This window comes from Varroa destructor, unplaced genomic scaffold (assembly GCF_002443255.2).
Source record: "Varroa destructor unplaced genomic scaffold, Vdes_3.0 BEIS01000002.1, whole genome shotgun sequence".
NCBI lineage: Eukaryota > Metazoa > Arthropoda > Arachnida > Mesostigmata > Varroidae > Varroa > Varroa destructor.
The window spans coordinates 11,194,356-11,213,515 of NW_019211455.1; the positions used below are offsets into that span (position 1 = coordinate 11,194,356).

At 41.5% G+C, this 19,160-nt stretch overlaps 1 protein-coding gene across 4 annotated transcripts in view; it reads left to right on the forward strand.

The window, feature by feature from the left end:
* The first annotated feature begins 9,427 nt into the window (after nucleotides 1-9,427).
* The window catches only part of LOC111243725 (lysosomal acid lipase/cholesteryl ester hydrolase-like), a 46,934-nt gene continuing 37,201 nt past the window's right edge, over nucleotides 9,428-19,160 (forward strand). Inside the window, exons 1-4 of one of the 4 annotated variants that reach the window (XM_022789713.2) lie at nucleotides 9,428-9,575; nucleotides 9,742-9,889; nucleotides 10,219-10,314; nucleotides 17,635-17,915. In XM_022789713.2, coding sequence (XP_022645448.1) covers nucleotides 10,313-10,314; nucleotides 17,635-17,915 — 283 coding nt within the window. In that variant the 5' untranslated portion in view covers nucleotides 9,428-9,575; nucleotides 9,742-9,889; nucleotides 10,219-10,312. Of the gene's footprint in view, nucleotides 9,576-9,725; nucleotides 9,890-10,218; nucleotides 10,315-17,634; nucleotides 17,916-19,160 lie in introns of those variants that run through there. The other 3 variants (XM_022789716.2, XM_022789715.2, XM_086981186.1) reach the window with 3 other exon arrangements.

A 19,160-nucleotide genomic window follows, 5' to 3' on the forward strand; every position in this document is an offset into this window, starting at 1 on the left:
GCAACGAAGCGAGTAACCTGTATTGGAATTAATATGAACGAGGGTTAGAAACCTTAATTGCCGTTCGTTTTTGCTTTGTAGTGGATCGGTTCCCGATCAATTGATTATATGGTTATTGCACTGCTCACGGTACTATTGTCCTCTCAACTGGATCCGGTTCAACGGTTGTTTAGCGCTAGACGCATATATGAAACAAGCAGAGTTCGTATGGCTGCTGTAATAAGTAGACAACGGATTGCTGACAGAATGCTAGCCTTGTAGGAATCTATGAGATGTCTATGTAGTACTCTAATTCTCCTTTATTGCAAAGAACATTTCGTGACATATTGTGAAGTATGTCCTGAAATATCACCAATATTACTGAGATACGAGTCGGAAATCCAAAATTTAATCGAAATAATGCCGATAGTACTAAGCTTGAATATTACTGAACGTTATTCCCATAAATAATTTTCAGGCAAAATACATTCAATTGGTTTTTCCTGGAAGTCCAGTGGTGCGCTTTAGAGGAGTCTGTTTTCTGCAAAACTAACAGCAGTCCCTGCAATCCTTCTTCGCGCTTATGCCAGTAAAGACGATATACCTTTCCAGATGTCGAATAGTTTTTTATTTATATAGTACTCATAATTTACTTAATTAAATGTTTGATTTATTAGGCAACACGTTTCATGCCTATGAGCTTATAATCCGCGTTACTGTACTGATTGAGTACATTTAAAAACATAACATAATAACAGTAAGCAAAACATAATAATAGTATGGAGATAATAAGAGCAACTGGTAAATATTCCTGTGTTATTTGTTTTTTTATATAGAATCAAGTTATTTGAAACTTGTAACATGAATTCAAAGAGTCTACACATTCAATTTTTTATATTCATTAAATTTTTTTTCACTCGAATACTATTTCTATTTATTTAGAACGTCTATTCGGTAACTTCTTGATTGAAATCATCGTCTGGTCGCCTTGTCCTAACAGTACCTTTATTCCACTTAACGCTGTCTTCGAAAATCTCTAAAAAGAATCTCATTAGTTTAAAAAAAAGCACGGATTATAACAGACCATTCATATGAGATATATGATAAAACGTGTTCCTTGTGACCTACAATAAACCTATATAAAAAACAGTAAGGAGATCTAACTTGCAAGATTAATAAGTTATGAGTATGTTAGTCGAGTATAAAAGTCCGTTTGGTGTTAGTGAAAATTAGAGCTGTCAATAAAAGTATGATAGAGCACTTTTTCATACAGCTCTAAAAAAAAAATACAAAATTGGTCTATAAGTGAATCCTGAGTACGACAGGCGCGCATGTATATACTGATTTAAAATGTGTAGCATATCGTTACCAAATTTTTCATTCAGAAACTGCCGTAAATATGGTTCCTGCAAAGAACCGATTGTTATCATGTTTGTTTTCTTTTTGCAAAAGGTATACAACACGGTAACAAGCATTTCAACGTACTTGGTTCTGTGCTAGAACACCGTGTTATGAAATATGGGTCCGTTTCTAACATGCAAGATAAAACTAACGTTGTGTTACCAATATCTGAGCTTAGAGACTGCAACAAGGGATCGAGTTCGTAGTCTCTCCCTGCATATATTTGGTAAATGCAGACCATTGCATTTGTATTCTATCTATGCAAATTTTATAAAGTACCTGGAAGAAGTAAGTGCTTTCGAAGGACTACTACTAAGTAGTTTCAGATTAAGAGTACGTGTATGTGCATACATTTCGGATGAAATAAAAAAAATTTGTTTTTACACTCCCTGTACGATATGTCCATTTACGCCATATGATAAAAGCGTATTTGCCAAATATACTGATATGCATTTCCTTCTCTGCCGTAGTACCGGTTGCTTTCAGCGGTAGCGTTAAGTAAGTTCTGACTCATACGACCCTACCTTCCCTCATTTTTTGAAATACATACATGCAGATATAATTGCATACTTAACTCTGTGTTCTTTAAGCTATTTAGACTGGAAAAATGCTCATTCCACGTCAATATATAGCTCAAATGGAAGCCTATATGTCTTAAAGAAAGTGTTAACTTAAGTCAAACATCGATCCTGCTGTCGAAACACATTAATAGGCACATAAACATAAACTTGTTTTGCAAACGCACAAGGGCCTGGCTCGATATGGTTTTTGTCTCCATGGCGTTACCCTGTGATGACAGCCAAAGCACTTGCAGTACAGCATTTACAAGGCTTCTAGTACAGACGATGACGGCAGCAACTATGGCAGTTACCGAATACATTTAACTAACTTTGTTTATAATAATATACATATAATAAATAAAAATGAATTTTATGAACTATAATGCTTACGTCAAGAGAGAAGTGCAAGTACCTCACAGGACCTGCGTGTTTTGGCATCATCAACAGGAGCAGCAATCATAATAATAACAGAGAAAGAGAGAAATCCGGGAAAAAGAAGAATTGATCCAGAAGCGGTTAAGGCCAATGTCGCATTGTAATAGTGACGTGCGCGATTTGGCAGTTGATCAGGGGCAACAGACGCTTGGAATAGTGCTGTTACATGTTTTCCAAAACATTTATTGTCGTCCGATAAGTACTGTCGCAGCTGCGTGCTGGCGTCATGAGCGTTTACCGCTTCAAAACTGACCGGCGGAGCCAATTGAAGTAGTTCTGGTTTTTTTTTTTTGCAACCTCTGGATTAACAACAAAAATATGATGCCTCTACCATGCCCGTTGATTGGCCCAGTAAGCAAAACTCTACTAACGCTCGCCAGCTTAAGGGATTTTCAAAGGAAATGAAAAAACGGTAAAGCTCTGCGTAACCTGATAGGAAAAGTTTGAGGCTCGTGGGGGGCAGAATTCTGTCACTTCTATTTATTTGTAGAAGTACTTTCGAAGGTGGATGGTAGAAAAACGCTTGCTTGCTCGTAACCCGCCGTCCAAGTCGGGGACGTTTACGTTGGTACCACACATTCCTTCTCCAGACCCCAACAAAATCTTTGTGTACTTCTCACCCGATCCACTTGAAACCTCTCAACTCGGAGCGACGAGCCCCTGCTGGGTTAACAGAGAGGACAGGGAGCGTCTCTAGCCATTGGCCTTATTTTGTCCTCTACGACGTTCAGCTTATACGGCTCGATGGCTGCACCGCTTATCGAATGCTGGAGCTCTACTATTATGTGTGGCTTCTAGGCTTTGATGGCTTGCGAGCACCGGGGGCGCTATCATCCTCATCGCCTGTCATGACGCTACCACTATTTCGAGGCTGAGTAAACAAATGACAAATACAATCGATGGCGTCCAGTAAGCGTAGAATAAGAAACACGCTTTTGTTGCAGTTAAGCTGTAGTGAGCAACCTAAGCAAACAGGCAGATGGCAAGTTGAAATGCATCCAGCCTGCCGGGCTGATGTTATGCTCCTTAGAACCAGCTGCTAGCATTCATTCGCTGAGGCGGGTTTTCGAACAGCTTTACTTGGTTCCTTACTTGGCTCTTTACCCCAATCTTCGCTCCACAAAGCGACACCTAACTCATCTGCGCTGTTCGGGCTATTCCTTTCGATAGTAATATACAACTATAATACAAACTGCTACTGCTACTCCTCCTACGCAGCTTGCTGGCGTATTTCGGTTGCTGAATATCGTTGGGGAGGTTGAACTTCCTGCGTTTGACTTTCACATACGGAAAGCGGCAGATCCGACACAATGGCAGGCTTGCAAAGAGCGAGATCTACTTGGTTCGTAGTATGCCTCAGTCGAGAGGTATGTACGGAACAGCATGTGCGTTTTTGGAATACCTCTCGCTGCCGCTGCTGGCAGTAGCCCCACAGGCAGCACTTGCACCATTACTGCAGCCGGTTTCGCTCTGGAACACCCACGCCATTGCTACGATGCACCATGAAAAGTAATCTGCTAGGCCTTTAGCAGGCAGAAGGACTCGGCCTGTATCGCCGAAGACTTGCATGACTTCTATACTACCGATCCCTCTCCGACCCGTGCCGTCTGAAGCAGGGGCCGGAAGCGCACCAGATTCTGGGTAACTCAGCTGAGCTGAACGAACGCATATTCGCATGGTATGAGGTTACAGAACGGAAATGTTGGCTAGTGGCTTTTGACCATGAAGCATATGCCGTGTGTAGTATTGGCTGGCTGGCTGGATGGCCGCGCACTTTCCTACAGGTGACGAAAATAACCCAAATTGCATCAGCTGAATGTAAAATGTCTGGTTGTTTCTGTTTCGCTTATGGCCACATTTGTATACGCTCGACAATGGCAACAATGACGTATGTCTATCGCTGCAATGTATGCAGCTTGTTTTTCTTGCACGATACAGGTACACGTAGATACGAATGAATCCAGATTTTCGGGAAAGAAACGGAGCATCATGTTGACGTCGTGTTACACTTAGAATCCGTAATCGTAGAAAAAAGTATTCGAATTGTTACTGTTAACGCTGCTAGAAAATTGTTGTTATTTAATTGTTGAAATTATTTAATAAAGAAGTTATTTGGCTTGGTAAGTTAACTCGAACCATCAATTAAGCTATGTCGATCTTATGCGGATATAGGCGAGATGAATAATAAGATACTACTCTAAAGAGCTAAGATGGGGCATTGAATATTATTATCTTACCTAATCCTATCTTATCTAACTATGTATCTATCTCTCTGTGTACCTATCTATCTATGTATTTATATATCTATCTATCTCTTCTATTCCTTTTCGTTTTCTCTTGAAAAGACCCACAACGAAAAGTAGCTTTTCCTGTAGTTGTTCTATCCGCAATTCCGTATTGGTTTTTTTTTGTACTGCATAGTGTTTTTCAATGTTCGAATGTTGTTTTCGAATTTAATGCGGTATCCGCGAAACACAGATTTGGCGTCAGACGGCTGTCAGAAGCCAATGGAACGGAATTATACTGCCATGATAACGTAGATCCTCGCTGACCAACCAAGAGTCCTTGCCAAAGCTAGGACAAACATCTCCAATGACGTGTCACATCAAACGGCAGAGATTAATATTTGTTATCTTCACTCTCCCTCTAATTGTCATCACGGCCACCATCGAAGCGCGTGCGAAACAAGGTCCCTCAGACGACTCGTGATGTTAGGCTGATTATTTGCTTAAATTAAAAGTCTCACCTTGTACCGGGTCGATTCTTTGGGAAATAACAGTATGTCTTTCATCTCGGCCAAATCGGTCTGCGTCACCCGCCATTATTCCACTATTACAACTAACTACGGTTCTGACCTTTGAATGGGTACCGGAAGAGGCGGTACCGTTTCCGCGAGAGCGAATCTCAGAACATAATGGACATGAATCACATTTACGTACTTGTATTCAGTACAACTCTAATACTCTATCTGAATAGTTAGCCCAGCATATATCTCTCCATCTGTGTGTATACGAAAGGAAACGTTCAATGTCTAATTTAAAAGTAGACAAAATACCATCCTTTTTAGAATGACCCAGCCATAGTTGATTTCCATTTCTTATTTAAATAGGTTTTTGACCGTTTTCTATCCGCTGGCAGGCGCTACTCGGCTGTTATTAAAAACCGGAGTCACATCATCTCTTCCTCTTCGAAAGAAGTCTAAGCAAATTTTTATGCTGTTTCGGGCTCTTGTATGGATGAGATCAATTTTACGTTTAGTTGATTGTTTCAATAGATACACTGTTCGAACAAATTATAAAAATGGTACAACAACAATGATAATAGTAGTAATGCAAGAGAGGGGAGCGCTAACTCTTCAGGCCAGGGAGGCGTAAACTAAAAGCTTTTTTTTTAGAACCTACGCCGTGCGATAAAATGAAGGGCAGTCCGGCCTGGCCTTCATACTCCTTACACGATAAAATAGAGGAAGCAATAGCGTGGACCCGCATGTTTCTGGTGCGTAACGAAAACGATAAGACAAACTTTGTCGTCTTATGCATGCAGCGCCGATCCAGTTCACCGATCCTCATCTCTGAACGAAAGCAAGCAGAATATAGAAACAAAACATAAACATATTAGAACGACAAACAAACGTTCCAACCGAATGCAGGATTTCTCTTTAGTCTAGCTACCATATGCCGCCAAATTGTATCTATATGCTTGTCTAGATACAAACCGGCTAAATAAATAAAATAAACAGTATTGCAAACGTTAATTAAGAAAAACACGCATATTATCAACAAAGGGCTATGACGACTGTTGTCTCAACAAAGATTGTGCTTTCTGAAATAACTTTTAGGTGAACACGAGAAATAAAATAAATAGCTTTTTATCGATGATTACAAAGAATGTTAAGAACAAAGAACGATTTCGCGTTCCTCAACCGGATCCAAGCAGTGGTAAGAAAGACCCAAAGACGCGTGGCTTCACGCTGCTTTTTTCTTTCACATACGCTCATATGAATGCATGTATACTTCATTTTCCAACATCCATTCAACTGCCTGGAATAGCTTCGTGGAATCGTAGAAGGTGCGGCGTTAACAGGCCACCATTACGACGTTGCAAAAAAAATTCTCGTAAGTCTACATTGGAATCGTTTTCGTTCGATGTAAACTTTGTTAGATCAAGGAAAGCCGGCCAAACTAGAGGAGGTAGTTCACCATTGAACGTTTTGTAGGCGGTTGTCCGGGCCACGTAGTTGTCGTCAGAGTAGCAGCAATCGTCGTCGTCGCAGTCTCTCATCTTCACCAAGATCTGTAATGCTATTGAGCTTCGCGTTGTTGCCATTGCTCGAAGCTGTAAAAAACCAAATGTTTACTACTTGTGACAGAAAACCCAACAGCCATCTAGCCACTCTGTAATTTCATGGTGTTACATAGGCTACCGCAAAAACTTCTGTAGTAAGATGCAGATCCGTAACGGTAGGTATGCCAATGTACAGGATTGCCATTGGTCTAATTTTTCTTGTATCGCTTCACATCTCTTTTTATTTTCCTAGTCGCCTGACCGTTCATCGCGGTAACCGGCTCTGCCGCTTCGCTGTCTGCCAGAAAGTTCTGGTCCTGTATACAACTCTGTAATTTGTCCTCGTATCGCCTCGATCTGCTCTGACGGTCCTGAGTAGGCCGTATTATGGGGTGTCCGTTGCTATCCAGTCGTGCGCTAGTGTGGCACCTTCTTCTACGCCCTTCTACAGCTTTCTCCGGGACATGGCTATGCTGCTGTTATATCCGTAGAGAGAAACGCGTTTCTCTATAGTCTGGGGGTGGTATTGGGGTTAATCGGGGTTCGGAGATGACACCCATTTCGTGTCTGACTACCCGACAGCTATTCATCCATCTGTCTGTTTCACTATCGACTTCTTTCATCCATTCATCTATCTATATGTTTTTTCCTCAATATATGCTATGATAGAAATTGATGTGTGATATATATGCGAATGTGAGTGTTTGTACCCTATAGTATGAGCTGTATCGAAAAGGCTGAACCGGGAAGGAAACAGACAAGAAGCACATTGATGGAGATACAAAGACGAAAAAAACAGCGAGACTAACAACGCGGGTAGGTTGTTAGTTGGCTGTATGTCGAGCTCACGTCAATACACCAGCCCAGGAAAAGAATGGGCAGAAGGTACGGCTGACGCGCAAACAACAGCAACAGCTACTAGAAAGTTGGTACGAATAATATTTATATATACCCTTGGACCTAGAAGCAGGTCTAAGTCCGAAGTGGCCAAGCTTGCTTGTGGATATTGTCGCTGCAGTAGTCACAACCATTGCGGCCGCTCCAGCTGTTGTCGCTGTCGTTATTGTTGATGTCCGGCCAAAAAAAAGACATAGCCGTGACGAGTGGCCTGCTTACGTCGGGGATGGTTGCAACGCCGGGTGAGGTTGCAGGCAGCAATCCTCATCTTTCTTCACTTAGGTCTATATGTGCCCATCTCTGTCTGTCCTATTTACAGTCAGCCCTCTGCTGTAGTCCTACAATGTCCTGCCTTCCTTAGGAGTCCGGTTGAAGCCTACAGTCCGCCTGATCAGACCGGAACAGAGCCGGTCACTTCTATCCGCTCGTTTTCCGCCGTCTGCCCAAGTTCGTTTTTCCTTCTTGGAGAAAGCCAAGTTAGGCAAGGGAACCAATAGAATCCACGGAGCTAACAGCTCACGCGCCTCGCACCTTTGGCTTCGTACTGCCGTTGCTGTAGCATTCACAACAGAAGCAGCAGCGGCTGCTAGCGGCTCGCAACTTGACGGTGGAGACGTGTAGTCCGTTGCTAGATAGGTAGGTGATATACAAGGTAGCAAGTCTCTTGCAGACAATGCTAGAAGAAGAACCAATCCAGAAAAGAGGCTTAGCGGTGATCTCGTAAGCTTTCCCGCCTTTGGTGGGCTTGCGTGTCTGGTCTGTAACATACCTTGGCTAGTAGAAACAGCGGTGGTAACAACTAGGTAGCTTCTATGCTGATACTGCAATTGTAGCGTGTTTGACTACTAAATTTAGCGATATGTGAAATGATTTAGGTCCGACACCGGTCGATAATAGGATATATCTCCCCGAACTAGAAACGGGTCAGCCAATTGAAGCAGTAACAGACAAGAAATTTCAAACAATGATCTAGTGGTAGCTAGATATACTTCTAATGTGATATCTAGCGGGCGCCTTGGATATGACACGTGCGCTATAAATGTATAGATTAGGTATTGATGTATATCAGGTATTTGGTCTTTGGGTACACTCACGTGAAGTTAGTACAGTGACGGACCTTAGAGCTACGTCATTACTAAAAGTAGTAGTAGCGAGATATAGTTCTTATATGGACGACATATTATCGTGCATAGATAGATGGTTAGTCTGTACCGAGGTGTTCGGTGTCGTGCTTGAGCGGTTTGACGACTGATGGGGCGTGTGTCCCAGTTATCAAGTATCTGTATATGTAAGCTTGGATAAATGGATAGGAATTGGTGTCGAGAGACGTCGCGGCATTTCCGCTGCAACTGCTAATCGCGCAGCGAAAGATATTGAAAAGGGATTTAAAGGAACACTGTTGTTTACGTCGATCCAACGGCATATGCCAGTCCGTTGCCAGAAACGGAGACACGTACCGAACTTTGTTTCCGCCTGGGCTAAAGGGTATGCATGCCTCAAAGTGAATATGTACTAATTTGTAAAATTGTACTGTTACAGAGATTAAGACCCCATCGGGAAGTAGTCCAAATAGTTACAGTACTACATATACGCAAACGTATAGTGACCTTACACATTTCTATGTATGCTAATGGAAAGTAGTTTTTCTATTATCGATTTCGATCTTAGGTTCCCCTTACCCTAGACTGCGCGAATGAATATACATCTGTAAGTCTGTATTTACCACCCACAAAGGTTACTCCTCGCCCCGTCGAAACCTACTTCTAATGCAGTCCCATCTCCAAACAGTCCACGAATACCAACAGTGACTAATTAGCGCTGACGTGTTCAAAAACGAAAAATCAATGCGAGACGAGAGGAGGCGGAACCGCGATTCACGAAGTTCGCCCATTTACGACGCGACACATTAATCAGCCCCCAGTGATTGCCACAGTCGTTGTAGACGTAGTTATCTGCTCCGTCATATGAAAGTATACGTTTTCGAAAATTACACGGATGTTTACTCGGATGGCCTTTGATGTACGTGTCTCTCAAAGCCGGCTTGCTTACTTCTTTTTTGTGGAAGCGGCCGGATAACCATATGCTGTAGTCGTTTTCATTCTTGCGTTCGGGCCAAATTGCCTTTCTCCTTAGACATTTTGTGGCTCACTTACTGTTGACCCTCGCCAAATTCGTCACGTTCCAGGTGTGAATAACAGCAGGATAAATCATCGTTTGCATCAAACTGCAACTATTAGGCTGTAGTCACGGTCCGTTCTTCTGTGTTGACACATCGTACATGGCTCTGTGTAGGTTCGCAAATATTGCCACGAATGCTTCTTCAACGTTGTTAAGTTAGTAACTTGCTTGCCCGTCCGTACCTGTAGAGTTGTCAACCTCGTATCAATGCTATGGACGTGATCTCTTCATGGGAGCACTGTCCAAAGTCTTTTGCCCTATGTGGATACTATATAACATACTTGAGCGCGTTTTTTTTTTCTCAGACAGCAGTACTATGCGCGTGTTCAAGTGCTAACGATAACATCCAGCGATTTCAGAAAAAAACGTTTGTTACTTAAATCAGCTCGCTTTAATAGCCATTCATAAAGTGTGCAATAATTTATTGCATACGTTTGTGTTACGAAGGCCGCTGACAATACTTTTGCTATTCGTGCCTTGACAGGGAGGCAATATAGGGAACTCTAGGTTGAAAGTTGAAGAGTTCATCCCATACCGAAGGGTGCACGCTGAAGATACGCGAGCGACAGCCACCGAACATGTAAGTATCTATTGTTCAAGGGAAATACACGTAAAACATTAGAATAAAGGAAAAAAATAGTCGTTCCAAAAACTACGTAGGACAACCATGAAATCCGTCTAACTGCTATTGCTGGTGATACAGTTTACGTTTGACAATTGCTTGCATAGAGAACAATAAAAATTATAGAATAGTTGCCAATTCGCGGGTGAACCATTCGGTTTAATGAGAAATCATCTTGAGTTGGTTCATAATTTCAGTAAAACAACTTACGAAACACCAACGTAAATTATCAACGTGCGTATAATTACTGCTGCATCATGGGCACCTGATGGTGACCTAGGGAACGGCATGGTCTCTATAAAATCGCAAAAAAAAACCATCTTCACTGCGGTCTAAGGTGTCTAAACTAGGGGAACCAAGTTAAAATATGTGGAGATTTTAAGAACATTATGCTTCTACTATCAGTATGAGTTCGAAATTGTTTCATTGACTGTTATTGAGATATTCTCGCCGAACTCATCACGTTATAGCTGTCAATAATATCCGGACAAACCACCATGCGGCCACCAACTAAACTGCGGCCATTAAGTTATAGTCACGATCCGTTCTTCGCTGTTGACGCATCGTGTACGACTCTGTGTCGGTCGTATGCTTGGGCATCTGTAACTTCTGGCGTTCGATGCTTAATATGAAACTAAATGGGCTAAGTTATTATCAAAATCTTAATTTAGGATACAGTTACATTGAATTCGTTGAGAGTAAGTTAATGCTAGATCTACTCCCTCGTACGGCTTTAAATCATTACTATTGTATTATATACTTATCTATATTTACAATAATTATTAATATTTTTTATAATACACTGTTGGTTGGCCATCCTAGCATACGAGGAATACAAGGTCGATAATACGAAATAGAGTAAGCCCGTCTTATTGAAGCGTTACAAAATTTCGACATCTATTTTATATATATATATATATATATATATATATATATAAAACTCAGGTTTTTCAAGAAAAACTTTTTCAGTAAGCTGCCACTTAAAATGAGACATAAGATGGGAATTAGCGTTTCGTTTTGAACAATCGCTAATAGATAATAGTCGAAGTGTCAATGAAGGTGGTTCGCCTTTATTATTAAACCTAAAATATGGCAACCTTTATTTAACTACCTCACTTGGTTAATTGTCTATTGGAATATGCCATAGAAAGAGTACCGTGCTCCATAAAATGACGAGCACTTCTCTCGGGGCTATTGAACAAGGCATCGTGGTGATCATAGCGTTTATATACACGTGTACGCGTATTGAATAACGTGATAAAAGGAAGTACCAGTTTTACCACTGAGTTACTGATCCAACTTCGACAGGCATATAGTATCGATGACACACCACTAGAATATTATCCGATCCTGGTACCTTTTATTCTCCATTTTATAAAAAATGTCCGTCGGTTTCGTGTTATTTTTATTTTTCGAATACAACGTTTTAATGGTTTCAATGGCACCTTCGGCCGGTTAGGCTCATTAACAGATACGCGCGCGCACAGTTGAGGTAAATTAAGTTGGATTGACCCGTCTAAGGCTTAGTGCTTAAAGGCAGTATCGGACTTAGAGCTCGATACATTTATTAGGTTCAATCGTAGAAAAGGCTCCCCTGACCTCTATTTTATTCGATTTTCTTTTTATACCACTCCGCATTTAATTCATGTGACATCCCTGTTGCCACGGTTGGTTGAGTCGGAATTGGTTGTACTGTCCAAATAGGATTTTTAATGAGCCAATAATGCTGACGCTATTTTAGGACGTTACCATTGTCCACTCATAATCGCTTTATGCAGTTAATTGTCGAAAAGGTCCCTTGAGTCTCGACTTTAAGTAGTGGCTTCAATCGCGGCAGAGACGACGACAGCGTCGGCGGCAATAACCACGACTGAGGATTTTTGCTTGGAGGACGAGCCACTCGGATTTGGAGTGGCTGAACCGATTCTCACTTGAAGATGTCCGGTCCCTCTGGAATCGTGTCGTTTTCATTTTCTTGTTCTTCTTTATGGGTCAGCAGCGGGATGTTTTTCTGCTTTCTGTACTTTTTTCCTCTTTACGGCATTGTTTCCGCTGTTATTATATCGCCAGCAGCTACTAATTTCTCATTTTATTGACGCCGTCTGACTTGTTTCCCCTAGCCCGTTCCCCTCGGTGAGCTAGAGTCATGTTCGAAGGTAAGGGAGAACAACGGGCATGTTCTAATTAAATGCGTCACCTATCTCCCCGATTACCCCCTACCCCCGTACCTTCAGCCAATTCTCTCTCTTCTCATTTCGTGGGCTAAGCTAAAAACTGGTCTAGTGTTCTCCTGTGAAACAACAACAGCAGCAGCAGCAGACTTACATAACGTTTAAGTAGTGATTTTTTTATCATTGGGTGTTGCTAGCTAAAGTCCTCATATCCTGAAGCAGATTTACCCCAAGCATGCCAGTCCTGGTCTGTACGTATTTTCATCACCCCGCTGATGCTCGGTGTAAAGCTTGGTCTGGCGTGGCCGTGTGCTGCGTCAGGACATCAGATCCCCACGGGGCAATGCCTGTCGAACTGTTAGTGGAGCTTCTAGCTTCAGCTGGCAGATATAGGAGGTAATGGTGTGACGAGAAGGGGCTGACCAAGGTAGACGGACCCGCCAACGACGTAGTCGTAGCTATTAATGAAGCTTAGTCAGGTATATTTTAACGAAGACGACGAAGTGGATGCAATTCATCTATAGGAGACGTATAACTGAGGTAGCATATATGTATATATAAAGGATCAGTTTTTAAAACACAATTGTCTCTTCATTTCTTCTAAATTGTTTGAATCTTCAATAAGCAAAAAATTCAAGTGAATAAATATGAGAAAATATTTTCGGAGGAAATTAAGCGGCTAAGACATTCAAAGATTTACTAAAGGCAACATAAGAAGAAAAAACGACCAATTGTTTTCCATGCGTTCGCCAGGAAAAAAATCAAATTGACGAGCGCAATTTCAAATCCGAATACTTTACTAGCTCTACAATAACGATAGATCTGAGGAAAACACGATATAAAAGTACTCATAAAAAGGAATGGGACGTAAATTGATTGGCAAGCAAGCTTTCGGTAAAATTGGCACAGTTTGTCAACACTTACCTGTTCGTCGCTTTTATGAGACAGTTAAATTCTTCTACCAGACAAAACAAATCTGCAGACGCGGATCGTCATCGTAGCGGACCTCGGTGGTCTGCCGGTGGATGTTCAATGAATAGTTTACCACACATATTCAGTGATGGGCCTGCTCTATCGAGTTATCGCGGGGCGTGCTTGTCCACTCCTGACGTGGTGTATACTCTCAGCTGTATTCAAAAAAGCATTACAGTTTTATTCGTCCGCATTTAAGGCTGTGTCGAAAGAGGATTGCAGTTCTGAAGAAGCTGTTGAAAAGCCCAGACGAGTAAAATAGAGAGCCGAACTGATAGGGAAGGCTAAACTAGCTGAAACGATAAGAAGTGACGCTGTTTCGTATTGTTGTTAGTGTTGTATGTGAGCGCTGTACGTATGTAACGCTTCGTCACGTGACTCCCTCTTTGTATTTCAGCGTTTCCATTTCACCCTTGATGAAATCCTTCGAAGAACTGTGTTGCTCCTTTTTTTTTATACTTATCGATGTAATCGAATTTCTAGTCGGTCAACGTTACCTGCGAGCCTTTTCACCACTTTTTTTGATCAGCTCGCTCTTTTTACAAGACTGTTTTTGCACATTTCGTTCACCCCCACCCTAACTCGCGAGCCTCATCTATTCAGGCACCGCCTTAGCGAACGCTTTCCAAACGCCTTTCGATGTTTTCTTCAGTTAGAAGCTTCCTTTACTCCAAATTCCGCTAGACACGACTCGTGTCGGTTACCGGTTACGGGTGTCGTGCGCCTCCTACCCCAAACCATGCCCAAACTCTCCCTTCGCATTACCTTTTTCGGGGCTATCCGTGACGTGAGGTGGTTGAGGCATCCCTGAATTGTATTCTGCTTTTTCTTCACTACCTCCTGGTGTCCTTCATTCAGATAACGGTGTTGGTCTCCCTCGGCAATGCTTTACCCTCGCCAGTCTGCTTCTCATATATTCGCTTGTCCTGCGGTTCTTTAATAGGCCCAATGGCGCTGTCCGGTTCACTTCGTTTTCGTCGTCTCCTGCAGCTTCCTGGTCTCTCTCTCTCTCTCTCTCTCTCTCTCTCTCTCTCTCTCTCTCTCTCTCTCTCTCTCTCTCTCTCTCTCTCTACCTATCTCTCTCGTTGCCATCTCTTTTCTTTTTCCTGGCTTGTTTTCTCGTAATAAATCGCTCGCTCGGGCTTGGTTTTCTTTATAATCTACATCCCGCAGGTCCTCTCTACTCGGATACCCGTTTCCTGTAGGATTTTGCTCGTCAGTGGGGCTGGTAACGCCAATCGCTCGAGCAGTGATGGTCGTTGTGCTCTACAGAACTAGCTAGCAAAGTGCTCCAATGACAGCATTTGCCTAGCCTTGTGGGAAAATTCGCTCGCCTGGTTGCCTGGTGATAAGCTTCTAACTCCAGCCCGTACCCTCCTTGTGTCCTTTGCCTGATTTATGCTTCGAAGGGCGACTTTTTTGGACATGGAGAAAAAAGATCTACCTATCTGAAAAGTGTCGATGCTACTGCATCGGCCGATATTCTGTTGTTGTTGATGTTGAACTGTCAGTCGATTCAAGTGTTTTTCTTTTTTATTTTCATTTTCTATCTCCTTTCAATGGTCCTTTATTCATCTTTGCCGGCTGGGCTAAAGGTGATCAACGCCGTGCGCCGACGTCTGACCGTCAGGGCTACAATAGCAATGGAACTGCATTATAATCTACTTTTTATTCCGCAATACTTTTGCCGGCTAGATGATTGGAAACAGCAACACAGATTGAATTCCTGGCTTGTGTCTATGGAGACGGATTGGAAACGAACGTTTGCATAAGAAAAACTATATGATTTGTCTGTGTCCGGAACATGAGGTGAACAGTTGTTGGGTACGACCAGCAGGCTACTGCCGAATCGACCGACATCGATAGGATGGTTTGGAAGTTTGGAATCGCTGTCCTAAGTTTGAACTTATTGAATATTAGCGACCCTAATTTTTGTTAAGCTGTTGTCTTGAAAAAGGGATTATTTCTAAAAAGGTTCCCACGCATCCCTTAAGGTTAAGGATACTGTATCCTTTTGATTAGTTGTTTTTTATAATACGTAAACTTTTTCTCTCGCTGTATCGCTTATCGTACACAACAACGTGTCACTGCGATCATTTTTGAAGGAAGTTTTGTCAACTTTTTTGACATTACGACGTCCGCTTCTTTCCTGTCGAACAAAGCGCAACTCATGGAGATCTCACGCTTTAGCGATTCAAAAATCGGCTCGACATTGTGCAGCAGAACCTCGTGTGGGCATATAATAGATCTGTTTAACTTAGCAGTAAATGCTTAGAAAACCTTGGCTTCTCTAGCCAGAACCATAGTTCCTTCTAGATAGAAAAGCACCTCGCTTAGATTTTATTGAATGCAGCAAATCATTAGTACCTAACCAATATAACGTCACCTTATAAAGTTGTATTGGACGACCGCGCAGGTGTCTTTAATTGATGTTTTTGCGAAGGTAAACGGGTTGTGATCTACGGGCCTTGGCAAATACATTGGTATAATTACTCTATCTCCTGTGATACCGATTGTTTCAAAGTAACGTTACGCAAATTCAGCCCCACCCTCCCTTATATATATCTGTATATACACACCTAATTCGAAAGGCATTATGTGATTGTAAATGGTATTTTCAACACGCATCATCTAGACACACCAACAACGATTATCAAACATAAGTTTTTGAAATCGATGCTTTTCAATCGTATGGATAAGTATGCTAGCGTACTGGCGGAGATGAAACAGCATACCACTAATATTAGCCTCGAAAGTTTGTGCTTTGTCGGAGCTGCGCCACTGCGAGTCAGAATGGGCAGAAAGGAAAAGGGGCCGAAACACGACCCGCGGATTGAGCCGGACCTGTTGTCACCAGTTTAACGCACTGACCAACTACTTGTACTCAAGGCGCAAACGACAAAGGCTACGAGGACCGACCCCTATCTGTTGGAACTATACGTGGCTGCATAAAAAAAAATCGTCTCAACGTATGCTGGATACTCGCAGTAGGCCCTCCGTGAAGGCGGAAAGCTTTTCCTATAACCTACGACGCTTTAATGAAGCATTTTTTAATGTTTACCGTCGGCGATCCGAAATTTAAGGCATGGCCTTAATTGACTTTGCCATGCCCTCTGAACCGCTGGCGAGAAAAAACTGCGATAAACAAAATTGCAGGCAAAGGAAAAGGATCTACTCGTTCGTTTGTCTTTATTTGGTGAAAGCTCGATGTTTTTTTCAATGTTTGCTGAGATCACGCTGAATGGAAACTGAAAATGACGTTCTTGTCAACCTTTAATGATTCTTTCGGTTTTTTTTTTCTGTTTTATTAGTAAGCATACTATTAATGTTTGAGATAAGTGTTCATTGGTGCTTATTCCTCTGACCTACCTAACGAAAGATGTTATTTTGATCTTAATATTCCACAGGCTCAGATATTATCAACTTTGTCTAAGCAAATACAAAACAAAACAAAATTATTTTAAGGGATTGCGAAAATAACGTCCTTTTCTTAGACGTACAGATAAGGCTCACAAAAAAAAAATGAAGATCTAGCCGACTCCAAATATTTATCTGAATATTATCGTTAGGACCATTTGAAAGAACGGTATTCGTAATAAATGATACTCGATAACTAGAAGCCATTTTCAAACCGGCCAAGCGTATCTTTGAATCACCACGTAATGAGAAATACGCGCATTGGCTGCAATAGTATAATTAGCGAGCTAATGTATGGTTCTACAATCTCATTGTACTTAAATATAGCTTACGTTGCGGGAAAAAAACGACCCTTTCTATTAATTTACTTGTGATATGTGTTTCGGGATAGTAACACAAAACAAATTACGAACTTTATTAAAGCCAAATACGGTACTTGCATGTTAAATGGCATCGTGTATGAAAGTTCACCACACGGATTTAACCGTAGTCCATGTAAGTAAATATTCTCAAAAAAGGGTATATCCTCTGAGATATTATATGTATTACCATACACACGTGTAGAGAATGAAAATAGTAACTACGCATCACTTTTGAACCAGTGCCATGAGTGGACTGAATAATAGATCGCAAAAAAGTCTCAATTTGTATTGAGTGTGATAATCTTTTTCTTATAATCCTATTTTTCTCGTGCTTTTGCTTTTTTTTTTCTGTTTAGGGTGTTTCGGGTGATGACTATCGCCTTGGTGGGGGGTGCCCTGGCTACCCTTTTAAATGACAGTCCAGCGCACAGCATTGATGAATTATCTCTCGAAGACTATGATATCGAAAATTTGACGCGGTTTTTTTTCGAAGGTACCGGCGATTATCACGACCCTCTAAACTCACAGTATCGACTCAGAGACCCCGATGAACTGCTGAATTGTTCGCAGATTATTCAACGGTACGGCTACCCCGCCGAGAACCACCTCGTCCAAACTAAGGATGGCTATATACTCGGTAGGTGATTTCAATGGTGGCTGCATATGTTCATATATTTCGGGGCCAACTCTTAGATTCTTGGAGTCACAATAGCTGGGAGCATGTTTGATACGAGTTGGGAGAAAGACGCCATCTTGAACAATACGATCGTTACCATATCGTTTGGGGTCTAAATGTCGCTCGATTGGACCAAGGCTGTTCACTTCGTTTGTCTAATGATGTGCTACGATTTCTGCTGGTTTCTAAACCCTGTGATCCTATTTTTCAATGCAACAAATTTGTTTTATGAGCACTGTCATTGCATTTTTCAAAGTGTCTGCAGAAGGAGATTTGTTAGAGCGATCCCTGTTTTTCAACGTGAAGGCTTTACTATACTGATGATTCACGTCAGTAACGTAATTAGTAGTATTTGCAATGGAAAGATACCGTGTTTATTCATCACCGGAATCACTTTATTCGTGGAAGACTTTGACTGGCATGCTGGCAAAATCTGTACACGTAGTGATTCCGTCCTGATCAACCCGTTCTCATAGAGGTTTTCCTATAGGATTTGATTTATCGCTTTCCGGTTTGTTTTCTTATCACTAGAAACTACGAAATGTATACGTTTTCAAATCATATTAATATTGTTACAGGTCCGTTTAGAGTCGTAGAAAGCTAACGTTAGTTATATGTATCGTTTCGCTTGTGAGGCATGCCGATGAAGAGCGTATTTCTTCAAATCAATATGATTATGAGCAGCAGATAAATTTAATCTAATGGCCTCGTGAGAGCAATCTCTAATTGTAACAAGTGTATTTACTTTGTTTATCATATTTATCAGAGTTTTATTATGACATATATATTTCGAAAAAATATTGACATGATTCTCTTCAAATACACATGGAAATCACCACACGAGGATGTGTACAAATAATATTAAAACGAAGAAAACTATTATTCCAGCCAACTGCATCCCTACGTGTATATCAGGCCCGAAGGAAGCGTCAGCTGATTTCCTAATAATAACAACTATCCACATCAAACAAAACTGAGCTTCTGAGCGTTGTGATCTTCTTGCTCGTTGTTTTCTCTTGCCTCTATTTGTCTTGTTCTTTTTCTTTATATCTAAGTTATGAAGAGAATGAACTCCACTTTAGTCTTTCCATGAACCATATATAGCCAAAAAACAATGCATTGCAGTGGTAAAAGCTATTTGTCTGTCTGTCTGTCTTTCGAGACATTCTCATGACAACGCCATTCCCTTGGGAAAAAAATCCTGAA